The 27,116-nt window shown below is 32.6% G+C and overlaps 1 protein-coding gene across 2 annotated transcripts in view; it reads right to left on the minus strand.

The window, feature by feature from the left end:
* Positions 1–27,116, minus strand: part of LOC126884758 (1-phosphatidylinositol 4,5-bisphosphate phosphodiesterase epsilon-1-like) — an 890,827-nt gene that overhangs the window by 280,002 nt on the left and 583,709 nt on the right. For both annotated transcript variants that reach the window (XM_050650976.1, XM_050650975.1), the window contains one exon: positions 16,196–16,330. In XM_050650976.1, the coding sequence (XP_050506933.1) occupies positions 16,196–16,330 (135 nt within the window). The remainder of the gene's footprint in view (positions 1–16,195; positions 16,331–27,116) is intronic.

Below are 27,116 nucleotides of genomic sequence, written 5' to 3' on the forward strand. Positions count from 1 at the left end.
ACTTAAAATAATTTAAATTAATTATTTGTCGACTATATATTGTTTAATAATTTATGAGGTCGCAAAATATACGCATCTCAATTATTGAATTACCATTTTCTTTCTATAGTGCAGTCACTGAAGGTAAAAATCAACTATGACCTTCGATTTCGGTAAATCTCCATTCATTTTCACGAAAATTGGTGAGCGGATTTTGATACTATCAACTTTTTCTGGATCTTATTTTTGATGGGTATTTCTAAGTACTTTGACAAGTATTTAGTACCTAAGTGTTATAAATTGCATCTTTTTCCCGTTATTTAAACTTGAACCCTTAGATTTGAACAGTCGCGGAAAAAAATATACATTTAATTACCAATAACTTACTTTAAATTAACATTAAAGGTTTTTCAAGTAAGCAATTTATTATATTTTTTATTAGCTTCAATTTTAGTGATGAAAACTTTTTTGTAAAAACTTACAGTTTTTGAGTCATTTATGCAAAATCGCTCTAAAGCATGCATTTTCTTTCCAAAAATTAAAATATTTGATCTTTAATATCTCAAAAAGTATTGATTTATTTTAATCACATTATGTAACAAATTTTGCTTACAATTTGTCCCTCTCTCGATTTGTGGGGTTATTTTTAATAAAGTAATTTTCACTCCCGAGAAGGGGTGACATATACCCCAGGCTAAAACCCCAAGTTGTTATTGTCAATTCGTGAAAATAAATGGAGATTTACCGAATTCGAAGGTAATAGTTGATTTTTACCTTCAGTGACTGCACTATAGAAAGAAAATGGCAATTCAATAATTGAGATGCGTATATTTTGCAAGCTAATAAATTATTAAACGATATGTAGTCGCCAAATAATCAATTTAAATTATTTTAAGAACAACTCTCTCTTAAGCCGGGAAAATGGGGTCGTTTTCTTGCGAAGGGGTTGTAGCTATATAATCGAAAGGTGCGTGATTTAAGAGTTTATTCTTAGAACATAAGCTATACGAATTAAACTACTATTAACTTTTTTGTAAAAATTTACAGTTTTTCAGTGATTTACAAAAAACTTCTTCAAAACATGCATTTTTTTCACAAATAATTAAAATCTTTGATCTTTCATAACTTAAAAAGTATTGACTTATTTTATTAACTTTATATAATAAATTTTGCTTTTAATTTGTTCTTTTATTGATTTGTGCAGTTATTTTTTATAAAATAATTTTCACCCCGGAGAAGGGGCGGTATCCACCCTCAGGGTAAAGGCGCAAGGTGGTACCATGTCACCTTTGTTTCTTGACGTATCCTCTAACCACTGACCAATTTTCGTGAAAATCGATGAAGGTTCACCGAACTTGAAGGTAATCGTTGATTTTTACCTTCAGTGACTGCACTATACAAAATAAATTGCAATTTACTGATCTAAATGCGCGTAATTTGGAAGCTTATAAATTATTAAATGAGATGTAGTCGCCAAATAATTAGTTTAACGCATTTTAAGTACAACTTTCTCTTAAGCCGGGAGGATAGGGTGGTTTTCTTGCGAAGGGGTTGTAGCTCAATAATCGAAATGCCCTTGATTTAATAGTTTATTCTTAGAGTATATAAGCTATAGGAATTATATCCGCAATACGATATATTTTAAGTTTTCTCAGCATCTTTCTCTTAAGTTAAATCAATTAAAGGTTTGTTTGGGGGTGAAGGGGATGAGCTCAAAAATCGAAACTATATAATTTCAAGAGCTCATAAATAGCTCGTAATTCTGCCGCAAAAACCGATTCAATATTCCTATTTTTAAGTAGTGGGGGGGGCTGACTCAGCCCCCCCCCCCCCCACTAGGGTATTAAATTCCTGCTCAGTGGAACGAGCTCAAAATTTTTAGTTTGCGGAATAAGAGAGCTCATAAATAGCTCATAAATCAGGGCTATTTGTTTTTTAATTTTTGCAAGTGGGGGGGGGCCAGCTCAACACGGGTATTTTAATTATATCAGACAATCTTTCTCAAATCAGTGGATAGAATATTGAGATGATTGGCAATAACAAGTAAAGCGGTATCAGTTACTTCACATTTTTGGAGTCACTGAAACTTTTAAAACTTTTTCAAAAAGTACTAAACAGTCCCGCAAATCTTTTCTAGCATCTTAGGTAGCCATTTTACTTCAGTATGAAGTAAAAGTCTCATGGGGTCTTTATTTTGTTCTTCACTTGAAGAGACGCTCACATTTGGCATTAGTTTTAATAGTGTTAGCAGCCATTTGTCTTTCCCATAATATATTAGGAGCACCATCGGCAGTACAAGATGTTATATTTTTATTGGTATATCACTGACATCAGCAGTTTTTTAGCTTATGATATATAACTTTGAAATTAGTGGTGCTTTCTAGTCTTTTACAGAACAACAATTTTTCAACGAACTGTCCTTTACTGATCGGTATATCTTACGTTAATTCACAGGCCTACAGTGTTTTTGGTGCCGAAGTGTTTAGAGCTGATTTTGGGTATATTTGGGGTGCTGATTCCGAATATGGCCTTAGTTTTGCTCTATCAGCTCTAGTTTTCAAGATAACGTAGGTCATGCCAGCTTTTATGCATTAAAATACGAATATGCTGATATGGATATACTAAATTAAAATCAAAACCAAACAATTACAAAATACGTATATTTTAAGCCATTTCATCATCATCCAGCCGTTTGCGTCCACTGCTGGACATAGCCCTCCCTAATTTTTGTCGATTGTTCTCCATTTTGAGCACTTTGCATCTAATTTCTTGACATTTTCTTAAGATCGTCAGTCCAACGAGTAGGGTGTCTTCCTTAACTTCTTTTGTCTAATCTCGGCCTCCGCTTAAGTAATCTCTTCGTCTACCTCCAATCACTGATTCGGGCGACTTGCCCGGCCCAGTTTCATTTCAGGGTGGCAATTCGGGAAATTACATCGGTAACTCATGTTCTTAATCTAAGTCTTAATTTCCAACTCGGTCACGAAGTGATATACTCAGCATTGACTTTTTCATTTTCCTCTGAGCTATTTGCAGCATTTTAGAAGTTGTAGCTATCAATGTCGAAGTTTCGGCACCACAAGTCACCACAGGCAACACACATTGGTCACATGTTTTACGTTTTAAAGAAATTGGTATATCGCTTTTAAAGACGTCTTTGAGTTTTCCATAGGCTGTCCATGCCCCATCTTCCTTGGTAGCAGTCCTCAATGGTTGTTATCTCTTGGTGAAGTCTCTCACCTTGCTCATTACTGGTGTCATCTAAGTTTTCAGCGAAACGGTACAGGTGGCTGTGAAGATAGTTGACTTTGATGCTCATATTCCATCCACGTGATTGGAAGTTATTCAGCAAACGGTTTACCAGCGCAGCATAGTTTTCACTTTTGTGATTTTCCAGAAAATTTTGCATAATATCCACAAATGAAAGCCGAGGTTTTTCTCTACCTCATTCATTGACCCCACAAAAGCCGGATCCTCTGTAAGGAGTCTGATCTCTGGTCCATCAAAGATTCCAGCTTTAAGTTTTTCCATACTTATCTGGGGAAGCTTCCTTCCTATGTAGGCGAAGCATGGTCCATGGGCTATGAGCCATTATTAGGTGGAGGCTGAATGGGTTTACAAGTGGTAAATGTATCATTTTAAAAGTTTAAAAATACTCTCCAAGCTGTTTTATTTCCTTATATAATAGTAATGTAACGATATTAAAGTATTATTTCTTACATAAATAAGGCATAATAGAGTGAGGACAACAAATATATACTAGGAATAAGTTTAATTAACAATGTACATTCCTTTGAATAGCACATTCTTCATTATCTCGAATATTAAAGCTCTAATTTCGGATTTTGTCATATCCATAAAACTAGAGCTGATACACAAAAATGTAATCCATATTTCGATTTATCGCCCCTAATATAATAAAAATCAGCTTAAGGATTCACGGCACCAAAACAATTTTTTTTTTCTGTAGGCCTGTGATTATCAATACTACCTCACTGCCTCCTAAAGTTGATTCATCCATTTTCACTGACAAATTTCTTGTTTTTAGCTTTTTAACAAGTTGTTTTTATCTTCATTCATTTCGCCTATTTTTCTGCTAACCGTATTGTTACTGAGTTGCACATCTTTTACATATGTCATTTTTTTTCAAAAACCTTTAAGAAATGCTGCTATTGATGGTGTTATTAAAGTCTCTCCTGTACTATGATTTTTTCCTGTTTAAGCGATTAATAAAGAAATAAATTTGATAACTATCCTCAGGAACACTATTATTAGTTGAAGTATCAGCAGTAAATAGAAACTTTAATGTTGTTTTCTTTCCAAAATTTTAAGTTTACTTGACGGCGCCAAAATACAGTTGATATTTTGTACGAAATTATATGTACATATAATAATTATTTACCGCAATTATTTAAGAATTTGCTTTTTTCGTTTTTGGTACCGAAACCTATCATTGCATTTAAATGCCAGTTGCGAAAGGATTAAACTAGTGTCGAGTCAATTTTTGAATTGCCCCCCTTAAAAATCAAATTGCCCACCTGTGGGGCATGAGCTCCACGTTTTGAAACACTAATCTGGTACATCCAGCAGAAAATACAACAGGGCCAAACTGTGGTACGTACAAACACTAAACTGGTTACTTTGGTCTCTTAAAATTAGTTTACAAACCAAAATGACAATCTACAAGTCGGTTGTAGAACCAATTTTGACGTACAGTTGGCGAATGACGATGAAAGAGAAGAAAAAACTGAAAGTAGTAGAAATGGACCATATAAAAGAGCATGTCGGATATCCATATTTAATCACATCCCAAATAAAGAAGTAAGAATGAGAACAGGAAGGATTTACAATACTGTAGATACAATAGAATCCAAATAACTTTTATGGTTAATAGGAGAGAAAAACCAGCATTGGAATGAAGAGAAGTAATCAAAGGAATAATAAGAGATAGAGCCTTAAGTAGGAGGAATGGACCGACCGAAAGAGGTGGAGATCGAAAGGTAGAAAACATAATAAGTATTTACAAGTTATAACCGTTGAAATGTGCAAAAATATTGTGTTTTGACAGTGACTTTAACCGCTATCTATCAATTGTTTTAGATTCTATATGGATATAATAACAACAGTTCTTCTTCTTCTTTTTGTGTAGACATGACCTGCCTGTTTTTCAATGTGCCTTGCAGAACCGACTTTACCCCTCTGTTTATTATCATTCGGCTTATATGAGCATTCCATTCTACTCTTCTCTTTCATACTGTGACATAATTATGTCACCCGATTGTTTTCAGCTCCCGGCCTAACAGACGCCAAATATGTTTACCAAGTAACCTTTTTATACAATGATTTATGAGGGACCCTAATTTAAAGAAAGGTCTCGATCGAGTTGTTTACATACCTTTTGTTAATAATTGGTCTTTTGTTATTGTACTAGTAAATTCGATTTTACGTGCTTTAAGTTATTATGTAAATACTCGTTTATTCTGGATAACTCTTTTGTATTCGAGATGATTAAGCATTGTATAAATAAGAGGGATTTCGAAATTAGCAGTTAGTTGTGAATTTGAAACCGTCGGTGTACTTTGATATGTAACGGGCGCGGTATAATTTTTGAATTTGTAATTAGATAAATTAGTAGATTTAGTGTAATAAATAAATTAGATATTGTAGTTCGTAAAATAAAGGATATAAATTCAGTGTTTTTCATTTGTTTAGCAATAACTTATTAAAAATAAATAAAGTCAACTAAAACTAAACATTAGTGCCTAAAATACCATAGAAGTCAGTTTTGTAACAATAGAAGTTCTTGATGTTCTTAAATTTGCATCTTTATCGTATATCTGTACTTCTAGCTTTGTGCCATATGTGCCTTATCATCGATATTTCTAAAGGTTTTCATCTCTGCTGCTTCAAGCATTTTTTTGTTCTTTGTGTATGGGATCGGGTTTCAGCCACGTATGTCATTTTATTGGTGTGATGACTATTTTGTAAATTCTGCCTTTCATCTCTTTCCGATATTTTTATTTTTCCTTATTTGTTCATTGAAGCAACATGTGGATCTGTTTGCTTTATTGATTTGATCTTTCACTTCTTTTTCAAACTTTTCGTAGCTAGGTAGTGTAATACTTAGATATTTAAACCCCATCACTTGTTCTATTACGTAACCCTCCAGTTCCAGTTTATATCATAGTAGATTTGCTGTTATAACTATGCATTTTGTTTTTTTAATTAACTTAACTTTCAATTAACTTTCAATCTGTTTGTCAGTATTCGAGTAAAAAACTTGAATTATTAAGCTAATGGGTCTATAGCTTTCAAAATATAATTATAATTAATTGAAGAATCTCAGATGCAGAATCCACCAATTTAATAAAAATTAAAATGGTAAATAGTAATTTAAACCTGAGACTTTTCGCGTTGAAAGTTCTTACTGGTACATCCTTAATCTGCGACTTTTTCAATTAATAAGACAGCAGACGACGAATATAGAAAACGAAAGGGAAACGATCACATTCCGCCTTCATTCGTCTCGGAAAAGGACAGCAGAGGAACTTTCAGTACTCAAACTAAGTAAAGGAAATAAAATAATAAATGATGGTTCTGCTTGTTTTCGATGACGCCTGAAATGGTACTGATGACGCCTGAAATGGTAGAAACAGCCTGTCTAGCGGGTGTGCAACCCTCTGAATCGAAAACAAGCAAAACCATCATTTATTATTTTATTTCCTTTACTCGGTTTGAGTACTGAAAGTTCCTCTGCTGTCCTTTTCCGAGACGAATGAAGGCGGAATGTGATCGTTTCCCTTTCGTTTTCTATATTCGTCGTCTGCTGTGTTATTAATTGAAAAAGTCGCAGATTAAGGATGTACCAGTAAGAACTTTCAACGCGAAAAGTCTCAGGTTTAAATTACTATTTACCATTTTAATTTTTATTAAATTGGTGGATTCTGCATCTGAGACTCTTCAATTTGTTATGAGATGTCGCTGTATCGCGTCTAATGAGAAATTTGAATTATTTTTCAGATTCCCTTTAAAATGATGGTGAAGCTATTTTTCGATTCAGAGGTGTGCACGCTAACAAAAGCTACTGATGACACCTGAAATGGTAGAAACAGCCTGTCTAGCGGGTGTGCAACCCTCTGAATCGAAAACAAGCAAAACCATAATTTATTATATTATTATATAATTATAATTATTTATCTCCTTTTTTGTGAAGGAGGATTGTAACCGAATTGTTCAATTTATTTGGAATGTGTTCATTATGAAGACAGATTAAAAAGTGTTTTGATTTGTGACATCAAAAGTAGACCTACTGGTTTAATTATTGTCTCAATGACTACACCCTCTTCCCCGGGGTTCATTCATATTATTCATATGAAATTAATTCAAAATATATGCGTATGAAAAATATTATGAAAATAACATGTGCTATCTCTGTTTGAACGTAGGTATATATCGCAAGTTATTAAAATAATTAAACAAAATTGAACATACTGAATTTATCTCGAACAATCTTCTCTGTATATGACCCAGAATTTATCACTCCAAAGAATCCTCCCCTATAATAAGTTCTAAAGCAAAATGGTGCCCCTAACAATATTTTATGATGATGTAATATTCTTTATGTCCTATATAAAACTTGTTCTTGTTGAATAACAGAGGAAAATTCAGAGCCTTACAGCCCGTTGTTAGGTTTATGTAAACTGCCGATATTGAATGATTTATGATGGAGACCTATTATCTCGTGTTATATAATATTGACATATAATGTAGACATATAATATATATACATACATTTCAATCAATACATTTGACAGCTACCTATTAGTAGCTGTGCTGTACCATTGTTTAAAAAAGAATGGTGAGTCAGCGTAATGAATAAATTGTTTGATTCTAATTGAGACAGTAACCAGATGTCACCAACATTTTTTCCAGGGTTGCAATGTCACGTGTAAACTGCGATAAATCCAAAATATATAGACACCAAGTTGGATACGACCCTATTAATAACACACCGCAACATAACTCGCAACCATATTAAGAAAAATAAATATATGGAAGAATATATTTAGAAATTGAATTAATGATGTTATGCTACTATACATTATGCATATAATAGCATGACCATGTTAATTCAATTTCCAAAAATACAGGGTGTTAGTAAATAAGTATAAAACATTATAAGGGCTAATTCGACATGAAAAAATAATGCCGATTTGCTCTATAAACATGTGTACGCAAATGCTTCATTTCCGAGATACGTGCTGTTGAAATTGTTATTTCAAACTGCCAATTTATTTATTGCTCTAAAACCAGTTGAGCTATGAAAATGAAAATTAGTGAGTTTTACGAGGTAGTTATTGCGCATTTTTTGACATACAATTAAGAATTTTGTATTCGTCATTGGCGCGCCTACGGTTAATGATCTGAATTTTTTAAAGAAAAAAATAGTACGCCACTGAGATATTTCGAATTAAAAATTATTTTTAAATTCCACGTGTAATTTGTGATAAAAAACCTTTCCTGCCTTATTTTCATATGGTGCACCGTTTTTATGCAGAAAAATAAAACATCTTGACGGGTATTTTTCATTTTTTAATACATGATCAAGAAATATCCAATATAATAATACTAAACTGGAACAATAACAGAAAATATTACTCATAAGATTTTAACTAGGTGCAGAGATACAACAAATGTTAAAAATGACCTCCTTTATGAAAAAAAGTAAGAAAGATTTTTTGTCGTAAATTGAACGAGGAATTCAAAAATGATTTTTAGTTTGACATATCTCAGTGGCGTACTATTTTTTTCTTAAAAATATTTAGACCATTACCCGTACGCGCGCCAATGATGAATATAAAATTCTTCTGTTACCTGTAAAGGAGATCATTTTAAACATTTCTTGCAGCTTTGCACGATGTTTTATTTTTCTGCATAAAAACGGTGCACCATATGAAAAAAAGGCAAGAAAGGTTTTTTATTAAAAATTAAACGTGGAATTTAAAAATAGTTTTTATTTTGAAATATCGCAGTGGCGTACTATTTTTTTCTTTAAAAAAATTCAGACTATTACCCGTATGCCCGCCAATGATGAATACAAAATTCTTAATTGTATGTCAAAAAATGCGCAAGAACTACCTCCTAAATGTTGTTCTGAAGCTATTTCCTTGTGGCATTTTTATGATTAATTATTTATATGGGAAATAAGCCACAATTAAAATGAAAAAATAATTCTATTAACGTTTCTAAATTCCTAAATCTCACCAAATTTCATTTTCATAGCTCAACTGGTCTTGGAGCAATAAATAAATTGTCAGTTTGAATTAAAAATTTCAACACCCCTTATCTCGGAAACGAAGCATTTGCGGACATATGTTTATAGAGCAAACCAACATTATTTTTTCATGTAGAATTGGCTCTTAAAATATTTCATACTTATTTACTAACACCCTGTATTCTTCCATATATTTATTTTCTTAGTATGTATGCGAGTTGGTGTGTTATGAATAGAATCGTATCCAATTGGGTGTCTATGCATTTTATATTTATATTTTTTATTTATCGTAGTTACGCGTGACGTTGCGACCCTAACAGAAATGGTGGTGACATCTGGTGACTGTCTCAATTAGAATCAAACAAATTTATTAATTGCGTTGACCAACTATTCTTTTTTAAACAATGGTTGTACACAGCTAAAATTTTTTTGGCCTTTATTTATATTGTTTACAGTGAATAAAATTTTTAAATGATCTCGTAATCTTGAAAAGAGAGCATTAAAACAAAATCAATGAGAAAATCCCAGTAGCTGGCTGTACACCATAATTAAAAATCATACAGAACAAGTAAAAACTTCGTTTGTATAATGGTATAAAAAGTTTATTGAAAAACTATTAAAAAGTTATCCAAAAGGATTCGCAAAACGTTTTCGATCTAGACAAGATCATCTTCAGTGCGTTCTGCTTAGAAGATGAAACTAGCAACCTTATAGAATAGGTGACATCGAGAAATATGATTTACATTTCGAAAAACTGATGTTAGTAGCCACTCGTAAGTCGATGGTAAAAGATAAAAAGAGTGCTCAAGGGACAACATGATTTACTGCTCGATGATAACGTGTGGTTCTTGTCACTTCAATGGACACCAGTTCAATGGACAATGGTTGGTCTGTGTCCATTGAACTGGCAAGAACCACACGTTATCATCAAGCAGTGACTCACGTTGCCCTTTGAGCACTCTTAAATTTATCTTTTAACATCGACATAGAGTCGCTACTAACATCAGTTTTTCGAAATGTAAATCAAAACGTTTTGCGAATCCTTTTGGATGACTTTTTAATAGTTTTTCAATAAACTTTTTATGCCGTTATACAAACGAAGTTTTTACTTGTTCTGTAAGAGAGCATTAACTACTCTATACGATCACATGATTATAAAACTCTCTCTGCATTATCTGCGTAATAGAATTCATAATATTCTGTATCATCTTCTCTTATTCGCATTTTTATGACTTCATCCATGATTACATTGAGTAGCAGATGGCTTAGTAAATCCCCCTGACTTATTACACTGCCTGTATCTATAGGTTCCGTAAGTTGTCCATTTATTCTGACTTCCATCTTATTGATTTGATAATCGTTTTTAACTGATTTTATATTATCTAGCGGGATCTCTTTCTTATACAACAAATACATTACATCTTTAACTCCTACTCTGTCAAATACCTACTTTAAGTCAATCAAATATAGGAATACAATTCTATTGTGTTTTAATCCTTTCTCTGTAATCTGTTTTATGACGACTATTGCATAATATGTACAATGATGAATATTGCATCTGTATACGACCTTCTTCTATGGAAACCTTGTTGCTGATCTGCGAAGTTTATGCGTTTACTGTTCACTTAATAATCCTCGTTGAATGCGCGAATACCCACACACAGTATCCACAAAAACTTAATGTATGAGCTACAATAAGAAGAGACAGAATAACAATAGGTCCCTTCTTCATTGAGGGAAATTTAAATGGTCCGGCATATTTAGATTTATTGGAAAATATTATTATACATTTTAGATTTTCGCCTTTAATTATTGTTATTTCTGCTGGACCGCACATAAATTTTTCAACCAAGGATTCGTTGGAGAGATAATACATATTCTGTTATTTGATAGTTTTGATGAAAATAAAATATTCTGTGGGTGAACAACTTCAACAAGTGCAATTAAGTACTCTTCTATATTAGTATCGGGTAGCGTATTAAACGAAATTGCTTGATTCTTAGAAGGAAACTGAATTGAAGTGTTGTTAATCACAGCGGAGTATGGTGTTTTGTTTTAAGGTTGTTGATCGTCAGTCATGATTGTTGACAAATTTGTGTGGTTGGATCTGGTATCATTTGTTAAACTCATTAATAATTATAAACCAGTTGTAGAATCAGAACTGGTTTTGATAACTGGACTTTCGACTGTCACTTAACCTTACATACGGTATGCTTTGTAATGTTTTGAATAAATAAAATAATAATAACTCACTGATTCATTCTTTAATGTAACTGCACAATATACTATTACTTATTGCTTATGTTCAAGTTTATTCGGATATAGATTACTTTGAAAAAGATGATTTTTCAAGACTGAAATGTAAGCAGTTTGTGTTACCATGTACACATGTTACACCATGTTACCATGGACCGGACTCATATATTAACCTTGATGCTGTAAAGTTATTGGTCTATAAAATTAAATATACAATTATCTAAATAAATAACAACACATATTAAAATCGCTAATTATTTTAACAAATATACGTCAAAACAACAATAATAATGCGAATGCGCAATAGCCCAATAAATGACCGTTTTAAAGTGTAATTTTCAGGGGCAACTCCGAATTGCATGAAAATTTGGATTTAGGTTCTACTTAACCTCCACTTCAAAGTTGAATTTGTGCCGTTGGTTGCTTTTACTTGGGGGGTGACAGTTCCCCTTCTCGGGGGGTGAAAAACGAGTATTTAAAATAAGCCCGGAAATTGATAAATTGACAGATTATAAGCAACTTTCGTTTCATAAAGTTTTTTACGTAAGTCAATACTTTTCGAGTTATTCGCGATTGAAAATGTTGATTTTTCGACAAAAAAACTACGTTTTCAGACAGTTTTTCGCAAATAACTCCAAAAGTAAATATTTTATCGAAAAAAATGTTCATAGCACAAGTACAGCTTATAAAAAGAGGAAAAAAAAATGGTGTATCAGTTAAGTCTTGGGTAAGACCAAAGTTCTAGCTCATGAAAAATATGTTCTTATTCGTCTAATTCCAAATCGAAAAATTCAACGCGAAATCACCGAAAAATTAAGCACTTTTCGGGAAAGCTTATTACCATTTTTAAAGTATCTAAAAAAGCTTTATATTTATGTTTTTTACAAAAGTTTCTAGCATCAAAAATAAAGGAGTTACACTGAAAAAAAAAAGAATGTGTGTGTACTTTGTACGCACGTAAGAAGTTATACTTCTATTACATATTATGTGATTTTAACGAAATTGATATAATGTACTTTAAACAGTTTATTTATATTTTATTTAAATATTAAACTAATTTTAATGCTTACTACTTTCCAAATATTTTTATTAAGACAATACCAAAAATTTCAAAACATAAAAGAATAAAACGCACACAAACACATTGAAAAATGCCACAAAGAAAAAATGATTTCTGAACGATAATAATTGTTGGCAAAAATTTTAAATACGCATTTTCTGAAAAAAAAAATTATATAATACATATACTTACAATAATAAAATGCATAAAAAAATAAAAAAATAAAAACTTGAATCGGGATTCGAACCCGCGAATTTGGGGACCCTTTGATTCGTAATCGAAGTCTAGACTCACTCATCCAATTACTCATTATTTGTCATGCGGAAAAATAGGTCAACTGAACGTTTTACTGTTTGACAGTTGTTCTGAATTTACCTAATCAAATTATGTAGTTTGATTTTTGTGGAAGAAAATATTAAAATATAACAAAACAATAAGAAAACAATATATTAGATGAAGATTGGTAGAACTTTTGTTGGTAATCAAATTAAGCATGTAAATAAAAGCATTACATACCTACTAGATAAATAAATCTACGCCAAAAAATCATAATTTAAAAATAAAAATCGGACCTAATTTCGGATTTCTCTCTAAAATCCCCATTCTTGAGAAAATAAATTTATTCCAACCTAATCCAAATGTATAATTACAATATGATTATAATAAAAACTACTTACCAAATTAGAATGAGTCCTTGTCGAAAATAGTCCAAAAGTCCAAAAATATATATGAAAACTATTTAAAAAGGCAGTATAACTATTAACTAACTTTTGTTTGTTGTTTCTTTTCACACAAATTTCAAAACGCAACAACCATAAATAATCAAACCACAGCTTTGCCACAGCCAACATATTGAATAATTTTTGACATGTTATTTGAACATCCAATCAGAACAAAGTTATAATGCGCATGCGCCGGGATCGTAGGTTTTAACATATAAAAATTTACCCTCATATCGAGCGTAAAGAAGTATAACTTCAAAAAAGTTGGCCCATTTATTTGTTAAAAAAAATCGTGAAAACCTCCGTCTATTTAGCACCCTAAATAAAATTAATCGTTACTGCTTTACCATTTATTTTAACTGTATGTGTATTGTTTATATGATCTGTAAGTTTGATTGGTTTGAAGTTGTTATTTTTTAAAGAATTTGGTTTTATAGTAAAAAAAAATTTCTAAAAATTTTTGAAAAATCTCCTTTCTTCAAAATAACTTAAAAAGTATTACTGAAAAGAAAAATCTCAAAGAATAAAAAATGTAGGTTTTGCTATTATACATATTATACATATTATGCTAGTTTCATTTTGTTTTTTCGTAAGACAAAAATTGGTTAAAATATCGCTGTTCAAAATTTGCATACACTTGTAATTAGTGACCCGTTCAAGCTTTTTCAACTACAACCCTTTCAAAAATAAGCACTTTAAACCGGTGGGACTGACAGAGCATATAAAAAATAGATAAGTAGGTAAATTTTTTGTAAAGCGGTAGGGAATAATTTCATTTGGGGAGCTAAACACAGGGAGATTTTCATGATTTTTTAACAAAAAAAAAGGGGTCCAACCTTATTTTGAGCGTAACTCGTTTATTTTTAATGCTAGAATCTGTTATAAACAATTAAAATAAATATTTTTATAAACACTATAAAAAAGTTTGAATGGGTTTTTCCCGAAAAGTGCTTAATTTTTCGGTGATTTCACCTAGAAATATTCGATTTGGAATTAGACGAATAAGAACGTAATTTTCGTGGGCTATAACTTTGTTTTTACTTGATTGATAGACTTTACTGATACACCATTTTTTTCGGTTTTTTATAAGTTACACTTTGGCTAAGGATATTTTTTTCGATCAAATATTTACTTTTTGAGTTATTTACGAAAAACCGTCTGAAAACGTAGTTTTTTTGTCGAAAAATAAACAATTTTATTCGCAAATAACTCAAAAAGTATTGACTTACATAAAAAACTCTATAGAACAAAAGTTGCTTAAAAACAGTCAGTTTACCATTTCGGGTGTTATCTTGAACGTATGTTTTTTCACCCCCGAGAAGGGGTGACTCTCACCCCCCAAGTAAAAGCAACCAACGGCACAATTTCAACTTTGAAGTGGAGGGTAAGTAGAACTTAAATCCAAATTTTCATGCAATTCGGAGTTGCCCCTGAAAATTACACCGTATCGCCGTATTTCCCGTTCATTTACTGGGCTACAAGCGTCAATACCAATTAAGATGTCGAAATGTGATCTCGACAGGGCTTGTGTAGTCGAAATCAATTTCTAACCAACGCTTCGATAGTAGAGGTTGAGATATTGAGTTACAAAATACCAAGTCCTACAAATTCCGATCCGACTTGCTGTCCTCTATTCGATTTTACTCATTTCTATTCGATTTGTAGTTACAGAATAAGCTTTAATATCGGCTACAGCACAAAATCTAATGGTGCACGCCTGTTTACTAGATAATTGCCCGAGCCGTTTCATTCATAAAACTCACTCTGTATGTTATATATCAATTTCCTAACATTGTATTTTTTATTATTTATTTTTTCTAGGTTACTTTTTGGAACACACACTGTAATCGTCTTGGTCGTCTCCGGTTTATTGTAGAACGAAGGCTTTTATTGCATTTTCAGGATATGTCGTGGAACGCGCTTCCACTGATAAGGTTATGAATTCCTCTATGAAATAGCACACTAAGATATTAGGAAGAGAAAATGGAACTTTCCAAGGATATACTAGAGTTGTGGTCGATTATGGATTGTACAGGGTGAAACACCTCAAGGTTTTCTGAATTAAAATTTCATTATTACCAGTTTTAAATATCTTAGCATTTTGATTCCATTACCTTACACTTTATTACTTATACTATGAGTAGGTACACTAATTCACAAATTACTAATGATTGCTACTAGGCCTGAATCCCGTGTACCAAAAAAGTTTATTAATAGCAAGCTGAAAATTTGATAATAGCTTAACGGTGTGTAGTCAGACAAACTTTGATGTACGGGAACACTGGAAGAGGGGAAGTTTTAATTGTGGAACAGGTCACAGGTTTCGACGATCAGACTACAAAAACGTCCCATGTATTTTGTCGGAGAGACCTTTCAATTGATTTGTTACCTTTTCATTAAACTCTCATGCAAAAATCAGACTGCTATTTATCACCAACATAATTCCTGTCATTTGACATGTTCTACGTGTCGGACTGATTAAAATGTCCATCATATTTGTCGAACAAACATTTTTTCATATATTATATAAAGTTTGCTATTGAATAAACTTAAAAACAACCTGTTAGTTTTCACAATCATAAACTGGACAGGATCAGAATGACACGTTCCACCATTAAAATCACGTACCACAATTAAAACTTCCCCTGTTCCAATTTTCCCATACATCAAAGTTTGTCCGACTAGGCACCGTTAAGCTATTAACAAATTTTCAGGTTGCTATCAATAATTTTTTTGGTACGCGGTATCCAGGCCTATAAAAAAACACTAATAATATTTTTATTTTTACAACTGGAGAGTTATTTAACAGATTAAGCTAACGATAAACTTTTAATTTTGTAGATTTATGTTTTTGATATGATGGCTCTTTAAACTATACCTATAGTAAAAAAAATCGTCACTTACTTCGTTGAAGCGTTTAATTAGAGTCGAGACAGATGATCTCTTAGCGGAGGTATTGCCAGGAAGACTTTCTGCGGATGTTCCTGTAGCTCCTCCCAAGTCCAAGGTCACCTGACGTAGATAGTCGATTGGTGGGACCTGCAAAAGAAAAATCCTTTAAATATTTTTTCAATTAACCAGATAATACGGCCAGAGTTGATATGTAAGAGAGTGTCACAATAAATAATATAGATCTTCAAGATCTCTCGATTTACTACCTTTCCAATGAGTTTCTTGCAAAGTGCAGTAATCCTTAACCTCTGCATAAAATTGGCTAGCTCTTCTCTTTAGCCGTTACCCGTTTGACGTTGAGTTCCAATTCTCAGTACTAGCTTATTGGCTTCTTAGTTCAGAGAAATAAGGAAAAAAATATCCTGTTAGTGACATAACCCCCTCCAGGTCGAAACCATTTTTTTTGAGTAGTATGGACATTTATAATAATAACTTATATGTTTCCTGCAGCCGCTTTTGGTGATATATACAAGTTATATACAAATGAAGATAAAAAAACTGTAAATTTTCGCTTTTTGCGTCTATTACCAAATAGTTAATAGACCAGCAAGTATCTGTTTTTAGGTGGATATGAGAGGTGGCATTCAGATTTTTTTGCGGATAGAGTTAGGTGATAAATTCGTTAATAATAATTGATTTATGCTCCTTCTCAAATATGCCCGGAACATTAATAAAAAAAATAAAATATTTAAAAATTTCAAAAAATTTCGTTTTTTGTCTAATTTTTTTGCTTATAACTTTAAAACGATTCACTTTGGAACAAAGTCGTATAGGAATAAAACAAAGATAATTAAATTTTCTATCACATGCAATCGGTTAAAACTGTCTTAATTTATCACCCTTGCTGCAAAATAACAATAAATATAAAATAAGGGGGCAAAACAAGCCTGTCCTTTTTCAATGATTTTCCATCACTTAGGTTACACTTGGAACTTTCCTAATTCGCTTAGAAACTTTTTGTAATGTGCTAAAACCGTACACTATATTTAATTAAAATTGACTTACTAGATTTTGAATAATAATTTTGCAATCTAAACTTTTTTTTAAAAATTAAAATGTTTTAAAATCTTGCACAACAAAAACTAGAACATACAAAGATTTGTCAATTTTTTTACATATAAAGAAGCACGCACTCCACCTATCTAATGCACTTTACAGAATTAAAATCGGATTGTTTAAGCAGCCTCAGCAATGTTTTAAAGTTATAAACAATTTTTTGGCTTATAAACAAATTAGTCCTGTGGCCAGGGGGGAGTGCTACGTGCTCCTTTATTTAGATGGACTTACCCAAGATTTTGATGTATTTTTTGACCCGTAGAACACGATTTTTTGGGTAACAGTTGATCCGGATGTCGATACGATTGTTATAAACAAAGAACTGGAGGAATTACATAACATCCATTTTTCGCAAAATAAAACATTTTTTTGTATTTCTTGGGTAATTCTAAGCAAAAAATGTTCTTACAAGTTTTTTCGTAGGATGCATAGTTTTCGAGATAAACGCAGTGGAACTTTCAAAAATTCGAAAAATTGCAATTTTTGAACGCGAATAACTTTTGATTAAAAAATAAAATTGCAATTCTGCTGACAGCATTTGAAAGTTTAAGTCAAATTATACCGGTTTTAATTATTTGCATTGCTAAAAATTAATTTTTTTATTATTAAACAAAGCTATTTGTTTATAAGCCAAAAGTTGTTTTTAAGTTTAAAACATTGCTGAGGCCCCTTAAATAATCCGATTTTAATTCTGTAAAGTGTATTAGATAGGTAGAGCACCTCTTTATATGTAAAAAAATTAGACAACTTCTAAATGGTCTACTTTTTGTTCAGAAAGATATAAAATTTGAACTTTTTTAAAAACATTTGGATTAAAAATTTTTTTTCAAAATCTATTAGGTCGATTTTAATCAAATTTGGTACACGGTTTAAGTATATTACAAAGAATTTCCTAAGTGAATTACTAAGGTTCTAAGTGCCACCAAAGTGGTTAAAAACATTGAATAACCACAGGCGTATTTTGCCCCATTATTTTGTATTTATTATTATTTTGCAGAAAAGGTAATACGTTAAGACATTTTTGACTAGTCGTATATCATACAAAATTCAATTATCTTTATTTTATTTCTCCACGACTTTGTTCCAAAACGGATCGTTTTAAAGTTATAAGCAAAGAAATCAGAAAAAAATCGACGTTTTTCGAAATTTTTAAATATTTTAATTTATTTATTAATGTTCCGGGCATATTTGAGAAGGAGCATAAGTCAATTATTATTACTGAAGGTGTCACCTAACTTTATCTGCAAAAATCCGAATGCCACCTTTCACATCCAAAAATAGACGTTTTTTCACAGATCCTTACTGGTCTATAAGCATTTTAAACAAATTTGAGAGTCAGAAACTCATAAATCATATAATAAACTTCAATATGGCGTTCGCTGAATATGTTTATCCTTATTGGTTGCTTAGAAAATAAATTGCAAAATAAATCATAAATTTCGAGTTTTTATAAATATTCATAACTATGTATACTCATAAATATGTAAAAATTAACTTGAACCTTCTTATTACATGGAATGCTGAGACTTCTAGTGATTAAATCATAAACTAAATTTCAAAGCAATTGGTTGAATAGTTTAAAAGTTATTTGATTTGTTTTTCCCAAATTCATTCTTTTTGCAACACTATAAGTCAGAAAATGATGAAGTTACAGTAATACTTTGGATAGTTTATGAAAGAAGAAGATTTACCCTATTAATTTAATTAAAAAAATGACAAAATCTAATTCTAAATATTGCAAAATTATTTTGCAAGGACATGTGAATATATTGAATCTCATGCGATATCAAGGATGGTTGGTTCTCCTCCTGGATATGTAGGTTATGATCAGGGTGGATTACTCACAGAGTCTGTATCTAACAATCAATATAGTGTGGTGCTGCTTGATGAAATTGAAAAGGCCCATAGTGATATCTATAATATATTGCTAGAAAAGCGCCTTTCGGCATCATATATATTTTGATCCTTGGACTAACCACTACTTATTCTCAAATTTTCAAGCAAATCGATCCATTCTGTAGGAACTGCGAGGTAAAAAGCCTGGAAAGGTTCCTGGACTATTATAATAGTAATTTGATGTTTAAAACGGGCTAAACAAATTTAAAGACCTGTTTAAAACGCACACACCCCGGAAAAATATATTACTCCACTGAACCGTTCGGCATCGCACAATAAGCTGTGACAAAAGCCTTTTGAAATTTCCAAACTAATTAACAGTATTTCACGAAATAATGCATAATGCTATTCTAGTCCGGAGCCGCCCTGTGTGCCGGCTAATTGAAGTGGAGTCTGTAGAGCCCAGTCCATGGCAAACATTGGAATAATCTGCTGCCTACATTATTACCATAAACATACTGGCTCCGGATGACAATGGATCCATTTAGAATTTTTTCAAGTAGCGGCGCTTATTATAAAGTCTTCAAATACGGTTAATGTGAGGTAAAATGTAAAATAGAAAATATGGGGGAAAAATATGTGCATTTTACAAAGAATATGTGAGTAAAAAGTAGTTTTCACGAAGAGTTCGAGAATTTAAGGATTCTGAAATGTTTCCGAAAGATATTATTTTGTTTTTTAGGTTGTACACAAAAAATAGGCAGCAAAAGTTGAGGTGGTAAAAGTTAAAAAAGTAATTTTTTTAAAATTAGTAGTTTAGATAGATATTTGGGAGTAATAAATAATATAGAAGATAGTGTGAGACATTCAAATAATTATTGACATATTGTGGTGTCGTAGATTAAGAGTAAAATACAGAAGAGTATAATATAATATATTCTTCTCTTCTCTTCTCTTCTCTTTTTCCCTTCCCCCCTCAGCAGCGGTTTTCATCGTATTTTACTCTCCCGAATATGCTCCTTAGAATACTCCACTTCTGTTCTGGATGTTCAGCATAATATCTCCCTGATTTTTGTTCATAACACATGTTTCTCTTCCGGGCTTCCGTAAAGGACTGTGGGCTGAATCATTGTTCGGTACAGTCTCAACTTTGCCTCTCTGGAGAGTGTTTTTGCTCTTAGTAGCTTGTGTAGGGCTCCGACACTCTTCCTTCCTCTCGAAATTTGCTTCTGAATTTTTTGGCTTCCTTCCCCTTTATTTGTCAGGGTTACTCCTAGATACTGAAACTCCGCCACCTTCTTATTTAACAATAAAACACTAAAAACGTTTGTTTTCTATACTTCCACAAAATTTATTACAACTATGTGACTACAGCTGTTTCGGCAGAGTGCCTTTCTCAAGTGACATAGTTTACAATGTGTTTGGCTTTTTAAATCTTTAACTGAAGAGGTTGAGGAGTGGGGAGCTGTTTGTCTCGAGTTGGTCATTCAGAATTATATCTGTATTTTTCAGTTTATTAATTTCCATAGGTTCTAAAAAAGATAGCTTAAGGCCTTTATTTTGGATATGCAGAATTTTAAACTCTTCATTGAAAGAATGATTATGATCTAGAAGGTGAAGTGCGTATGTAGAAGTGTCTGTTTTTCTACTGTTGAAAGCCCTTTTGTGTTCTCCTATCCGTTTGTCAAAAGTTCTGCCAGTTTGACCGATGTACGTTTTCGGACAATCACCACAAGTTAGTTTGCACACACCACTCTGTAGTTGCTTTCTCTTTCGGCTTTTATTGTTCTTAATATATTTGCTTAAGTTGTTGTTAGTTCTAAAAGCTGGTGTTATTCCCTTCTTTTTTATGTATCTGGCTATTTTTGTTGTTATCTTGCCAGTATATGTGAGAGAACAGAAGGTACTGGGTTTTTTCTGTGGTGGTGGATACACTAATTTCAGGGCTTTCTTATGGAGTTTTTGGTTTAAAATTTTGTTAACTGTTTGTTCGTTATAGCCGTTGTATACTGCTATTTGTTTAATGATGTTTAGTTCTATCTCGAAGTTATTTTTTGTCATGGGAATTTCTGTCAGTCTATGTATCATGCTATGGTAGGTTGCTAATTTGTGTTGTGTAGGATGGGATGATGAATTGTGTATAGTTGTGTCAGTATGGGTAGGTTTATGATATACGGAGAACTCATGTTTGTTGTGTAGTCTGGTAATCGTTACATCTAGAAAGTTTATGGAGTTACTCTGTTCTGTTCCTGTTGTAAACTCAATATTACTATGAAGTATGATAGAAATTGGTCAAGTTGTCTCTTAGTTCCTGTAAAGCATACTAGTATATCATCTACGTATCTCCACCAATATAAGAACTGTTTAAATACGGGTTGTTTAGAAATTGTTGTTAGAATAACTCCATAAACTTTCTAGATGTAACGATTACCAGACTACACAACAAACATGAGTTCTCCGTATATCATAAACCTACCCATACTGACACAACCATACACAATTCATCATCCCATCCTACACAACACAAATTAGCAACCTACCATAGCATGATACATACTGACAGAAATTCCCATGACAAAAAATAATTTCGAGATAGAACTAAACATCATTAAACAAATAGCAGTAAACAACAGCTATAATGAACAAACAGTTAACAAAATTTTAAACCAAAAGCTCCATAACAAAGCCCTGAAATTAGTGTATCCACCACCACACAAAGAACCCAGTACCTTCTGCTCTCTCACATATACTGGCAAGATAACAACAAAAATAGCCAGATACATAAAAAAAGGAATAACACCAGCTTTTAGAACTAACAACAACTTAAGCAAATATATTAAGAACAATAAAAGCCTAAAGAGAAAGCAACTACAGAGTGGTGTGTACAAACTAACTTGTGGTGACTGTCCGAAAACGTACATCGGTCAAACTGGCAGAACTTTTGACAAACGGATAGCAGAACACAAAAGGGCTTTCAACAATAGAAAAACAGACACTTCTACATACGCACTTCACCTTCTAGCTAGATCATAATCATTCTTTCAATGAAGGGTTTAAAATTCTGCATATCTAAAATAAAGACCTTAAGCTATCATTTTTAGAATCTATGGAAATTAATAAACTGAAAAATACAGATATAATTCTGAATGACCAACTCGAGACAAACAGCTCCCCACTCCTCAACCTCTTCAGTTAAAGACTTAAAAAGGCAAACACGTTGTAAACTATATCATTTGAGAAAGGCACTCTGCCGAATCAGCTGTAGTCACTTAGTTGTAATAAATTTTGTGGAAGTATAGAAAACAAACGTTTTCAGTGTTTTATTGTTAGATAAAATGAACTTCCATCAAGTAACGGTCGAATCCATCAATACTCTTATTGTTTGTGGTAGTCTTCAGTTGTGTGTCTTTATATGTGGTCTGATCCATTTCCGTATACTTTGTTTTTTGCTTAATAATAATCAATTCATACTGCTTAGCCTTTGCTTCAAAGAATTTGAAAATCCTCGGCAGGTCTATTTCAGTCCTTGCCATTAACCCTACATTGTCCGCAAAGGCTAGGAGCTGGCTCCTGTTTCCTAAATTATCATACCTTTTGTTGTAAAATTGAAGAATACTCCCATGCTTTAATCCCATTTTAACTTCAAATTTTCCGGTTAGTGAAAGACTAAATTTTCAATCTAATAGCACATAAAATAATATTACTCTACATCCTACCATATTGAAAACAATGGGAACCTTCTCTGGTTACATCTCTATGGCTTCTATAATTTGCAAGCCATAACGGATGCTGAGACTTCACGTCCCATCTGCTCAGCGCGGTAAATTTCCAACGAGAATGGTTCCCTTCGTACTCCAATCAGAGTAAACATGTAAATCAAAAATGAATAACCATTTTCAATTTCGTTGCAACACGAAACTACAGCCGCATCATATTCTAGTTCTAGTTCAATCAGAAAGTGCAGCAAGCACCTCTACCGGTTTCGAAACTTATTAGTCTCTCATCAGGAGGCACATATGCTGCTCTCTCTGACCCTGTTTGTCCATGTTTGTAGCATATGTGCCTCCTGATGTGAGACTAATAAGTTTCGAAACCGGTAGAGGTGCTTGCTGCACTCTCTGATGTAACTAGAATATGATGCGGCTGTAGTTTCGTGTTGCAACGAAATTGAAAATAGTTATTCATTCCTGGTATTCATCAACCTGCTCGTTTAAGTGCCTTTCCAGTCAGTGTGCTTCTTATGACTCTGGCGAGTACCTTATGTGTTACATCTAGAAGAGTGATACCCCTGTAGTTTTCGCACACTGCTCTATCTCCCTTCTTATAAATAGGAGATACTATTGCCTCTCTCCGTACTTCCGGAATTTTCTTTCACTCCCAGATTTTCGTCAGTAGGCTACGTATCCGCGTTATAAGTGCTTGTCCCCCATGCTAGACTAACTCTGCAGTAAAATCATTGCTGCCTGCATTTTTGTTGTTTCTGATGCTATATCTGATATCCCAACTAGCACAATAAAAAAATTTTGGTTTTATTTAAGGTTTATAAAGGTTTTATTGTGGTAAATAAGAAGATAATGGTTTTAAAGTTACCTTGTAGATATACTGCCAAATCTTTAAAACTGTTAAGCATTTGTCGCTAGTTTTAAATTATCTAATAAGAGTATCAAATAAGACTAATTAATCTTAATAGATAATTTGTCTTATTGTAGTTTTAAAATGGTTTATTCTCAGTTAACTTTAAAACTAATCAGTTTTATGAAGAACTTCCGGACTATTTGGTTTTATTAGATTCTAGTTTGTTACCTTTTAATTTTATTGCAGTTTTAAAGATTCTCCTAATATGACTAAAAAAACCTACTATTAAAACTGATCTCAAGACTATTATGTCAGTAAAACATATGTCTTAAAACTATTTTTTTAGTTTTCTTTAAAGTTGCTTTCTTAAAAGCAATTAGTAGGCTATATTAAAACCAAACGCTCTTAACTGAATCAATTTGGATATCGTAAAGACTAAACTATGCTTCTTGTTAGAAACAATAAAACTAAACTCATTCCCCCTTCTTTCATGTCCAAAATGGTCGAACATTTGTTTTAGAGCGAAACAGTGGTATAGTGTGTTGTAAAAACTGGAAGTACAGTTAGTACGGAAGAAATAACTCGCAAGTACTTAAAATATAAACGGACTGGTCATTTTAAAACAAAAATACAACACACACAGCACTACGACGCCTCGATTTTAAGTTAGATTCACATTAAAACCGAGTGGCATTATTGACAGCAGCATTAAAACTAAACCGTTTTAATTTCAAGACAACCTTGTTTTATGTAGGATATTATGCTCTTGAAAAGGTATAAAATAAAACCATTTGATCTTAACAATTCTATGTCGATAGATCAAATAGTTTTATTTGGCTTTCGGCCATATTGCTCTCTGGAGATGCTGAAAGCCATGATAGATTACATAAAAATCATAAATAAGCGACTTAAAGACATAAATTCGATTTATTTTAACATTAAAACATTAAAATTGTAGATAAAATTATTTTTCTTTCAAATTAATATTTTTCATATTTAAAGTTTTTTATTATTTTTATTTTTTTATTCGTCAAAATTCAGAAATTTTAGGGCGCGTGAGTTATTTAGACCTATTTTTGTTAACATTATCAATAAAGTTGGGTGCTTTTCTACCCTGACTGTCCGAAATAATCAAGTACTTTTTATTATTTTATGGTTACAAATACGTATCTACCTATCATAACACATGTAAAAATCTGTTGACCTATGTAGAGTATATCGGTTTAAAGAATCATTTAATATAGTAAATTGTCTTTAAAAGTCTCCATTTAAGAAACCTTTTTAAGTTTGCTATAAAACTGCCTGCACTTAAAGTGTCTTTTAACATGATTTTAAAAGCACCTTCACAGCAGCTTTAAAACCAGTTGCTTAAGAAAACAAAGTTTTAAGAAGGTTTTTATTTTTGGTTTTATTGACCTCTTTCAGAGTGGGCCCTTTTATGCTGAAAACGGTTTTATTGTAACCTTAAGGGTTACTTAAAAACCAAATGGTTTTAATGTTAGTTTTATTCTACAGTTTTAAAGCATCCTTAAAAGACTTAATAAACCCGTTCGGTGTTACTTGGGATATCTTATTTCTTCCGCAGTTGGAGTCTCCACTGTTGCCGCCGAGTCATTAACTTCCTCTACCATTTCCACTTACCCCTCATCACTTTCATCCGGTTCTTTATTAAGCAGCACTTTAAAATGCTTCTTCCATCTACTTAGCTTACCCTGCTTATGTCCTGAAGAAATTATATAAAAATAAAAAACCGACATAGAAATAAAAAATTGACCTGTATAAACGTTTTATGTGCTTAGAACAAATAGGTTAAAAGGAAGGAAGAACATTCCCTTGTTGGGAAAAGTTAATATTGAAATACGCGGTTTGCCAAAATACGTATTGATAAAGTTCAGGACAATCATCAAAATTGAACAGACCACACAGAACAGAGCCAGAGCGGGAGGTTAAATTCACTAAACCTGCTCTCATTTTAATAGCATTCAATTTAAATTATCTCTATGAGTTATTTGCATAAAAGCTGGCTCTTGATGGATATTTAACTGCTACAATAACTACATGGTGCGGTTTTGTCATAGACGATTAGGTCTGGATCCCGCGTACCAAAAAATGTTTATTAATAGCAAGCTGAAAATTTGTATGTTTTGTTTATTTGTATTTTGTTTAATTTTTATGTTGAGGGAGCACTTAGAAGCTGGAAGAAGAGATGTGGCGGAATGGGTATTCCAGATAATGGCAGCACCATTTTCTCTCATAGTTTTGCAGACGATCAGATCGTGGTAACTTAGAATGCTTTCCAACTGGAATTTATGATGAAAATAGTCGGAGAGATAGAAGCGAATTTTGTGCGTGATAAGTAATATAGAAAAACTATACGGGGATATGTTGAATTAGTTGTGTAAATGACTTTCACGAACGGCCGGAAACCAGAGTGGGGGACGAGGGTAGTTATAAGGGGTCAAATTCGCGGCTTTTATTATTTTGTTTTGACACTGATGATCGAGATAATGCACCAAAATTGAAGAATAAGTAGGTCATGACGTAACTAAGTAAAATCTCTAGGGGCGGAACGCTGCGTGGCCGACAAAGGGGTGGGGTAGGGGTGAATATAAAAATATAAAGGGTTTTTTGCGACGTTCGTGATTGAGATAGTGCACCAAAATTTGGGAGTAAGTAGGCCATGACATAACTAAGTAAAATCCCCAGAGCCGGAAACCAGAGTGGGGGACGAGGGTAGTTATAAGGGGTCAAAGTCGCGGTTTTTATTATTTTTTTGTGACACTCATGATCGAGATAGTGCACGAAAATTTGGGAATAAGTAGGTCATGACGTAACTAAGTAAAATCTCCAGGTGTGGCACGATGCGCGGCCGACAAAGGAGTGGGCAGGGGTGAATATAAAAAATATAAGTGGTTTTTTGCGACGTTCGTGATTGGAATATTGCACCAAATTTTGGGAATCAGTAGACCATGGCATAACTAAGTAAAATCCCCAGAGCCGGAAACCAGAGTGGAGGACAAGGGTAGTTATAAGGGGTCAAACTCGCGGTTTTTATTATTTTTTTGTGACGTTCATGATCGAGGTAGTGCACCAAAATTTGGGAATAAGTAGGTCAATACGGCAAGATGCTGTTAACAATTGAATAATTATTGTAACATAATTGTACCCGTAAATAGATAGATGAAAATTAGTTAATAGCTTAACAGTATCTAGTCGGACAAACTTTGATGTACGGGAACACTGGAATAGGGAAAATTTCAATTGTGGAACATGTTACAGGTTTCGAACGTCAGACTACGAAAACGTCCCATGTATTTTGTCGGACAAAACTTCCAACTGATTTGTTACCCTTTCATTAAACTCTCATGGAAAAATCAGGCTGCTAAATTTTATTATCAACATCATT

Source organism: Diabrotica virgifera, chromosome 5 (genome assembly GCF_917563875.1).
Source record: "Diabrotica virgifera virgifera chromosome 5, PGI_DIABVI_V3a".
Classification (NCBI taxonomy): Eukaryota; Metazoa; Arthropoda; class Insecta; order Coleoptera; family Chrysomelidae; genus Diabrotica; species Diabrotica virgifera.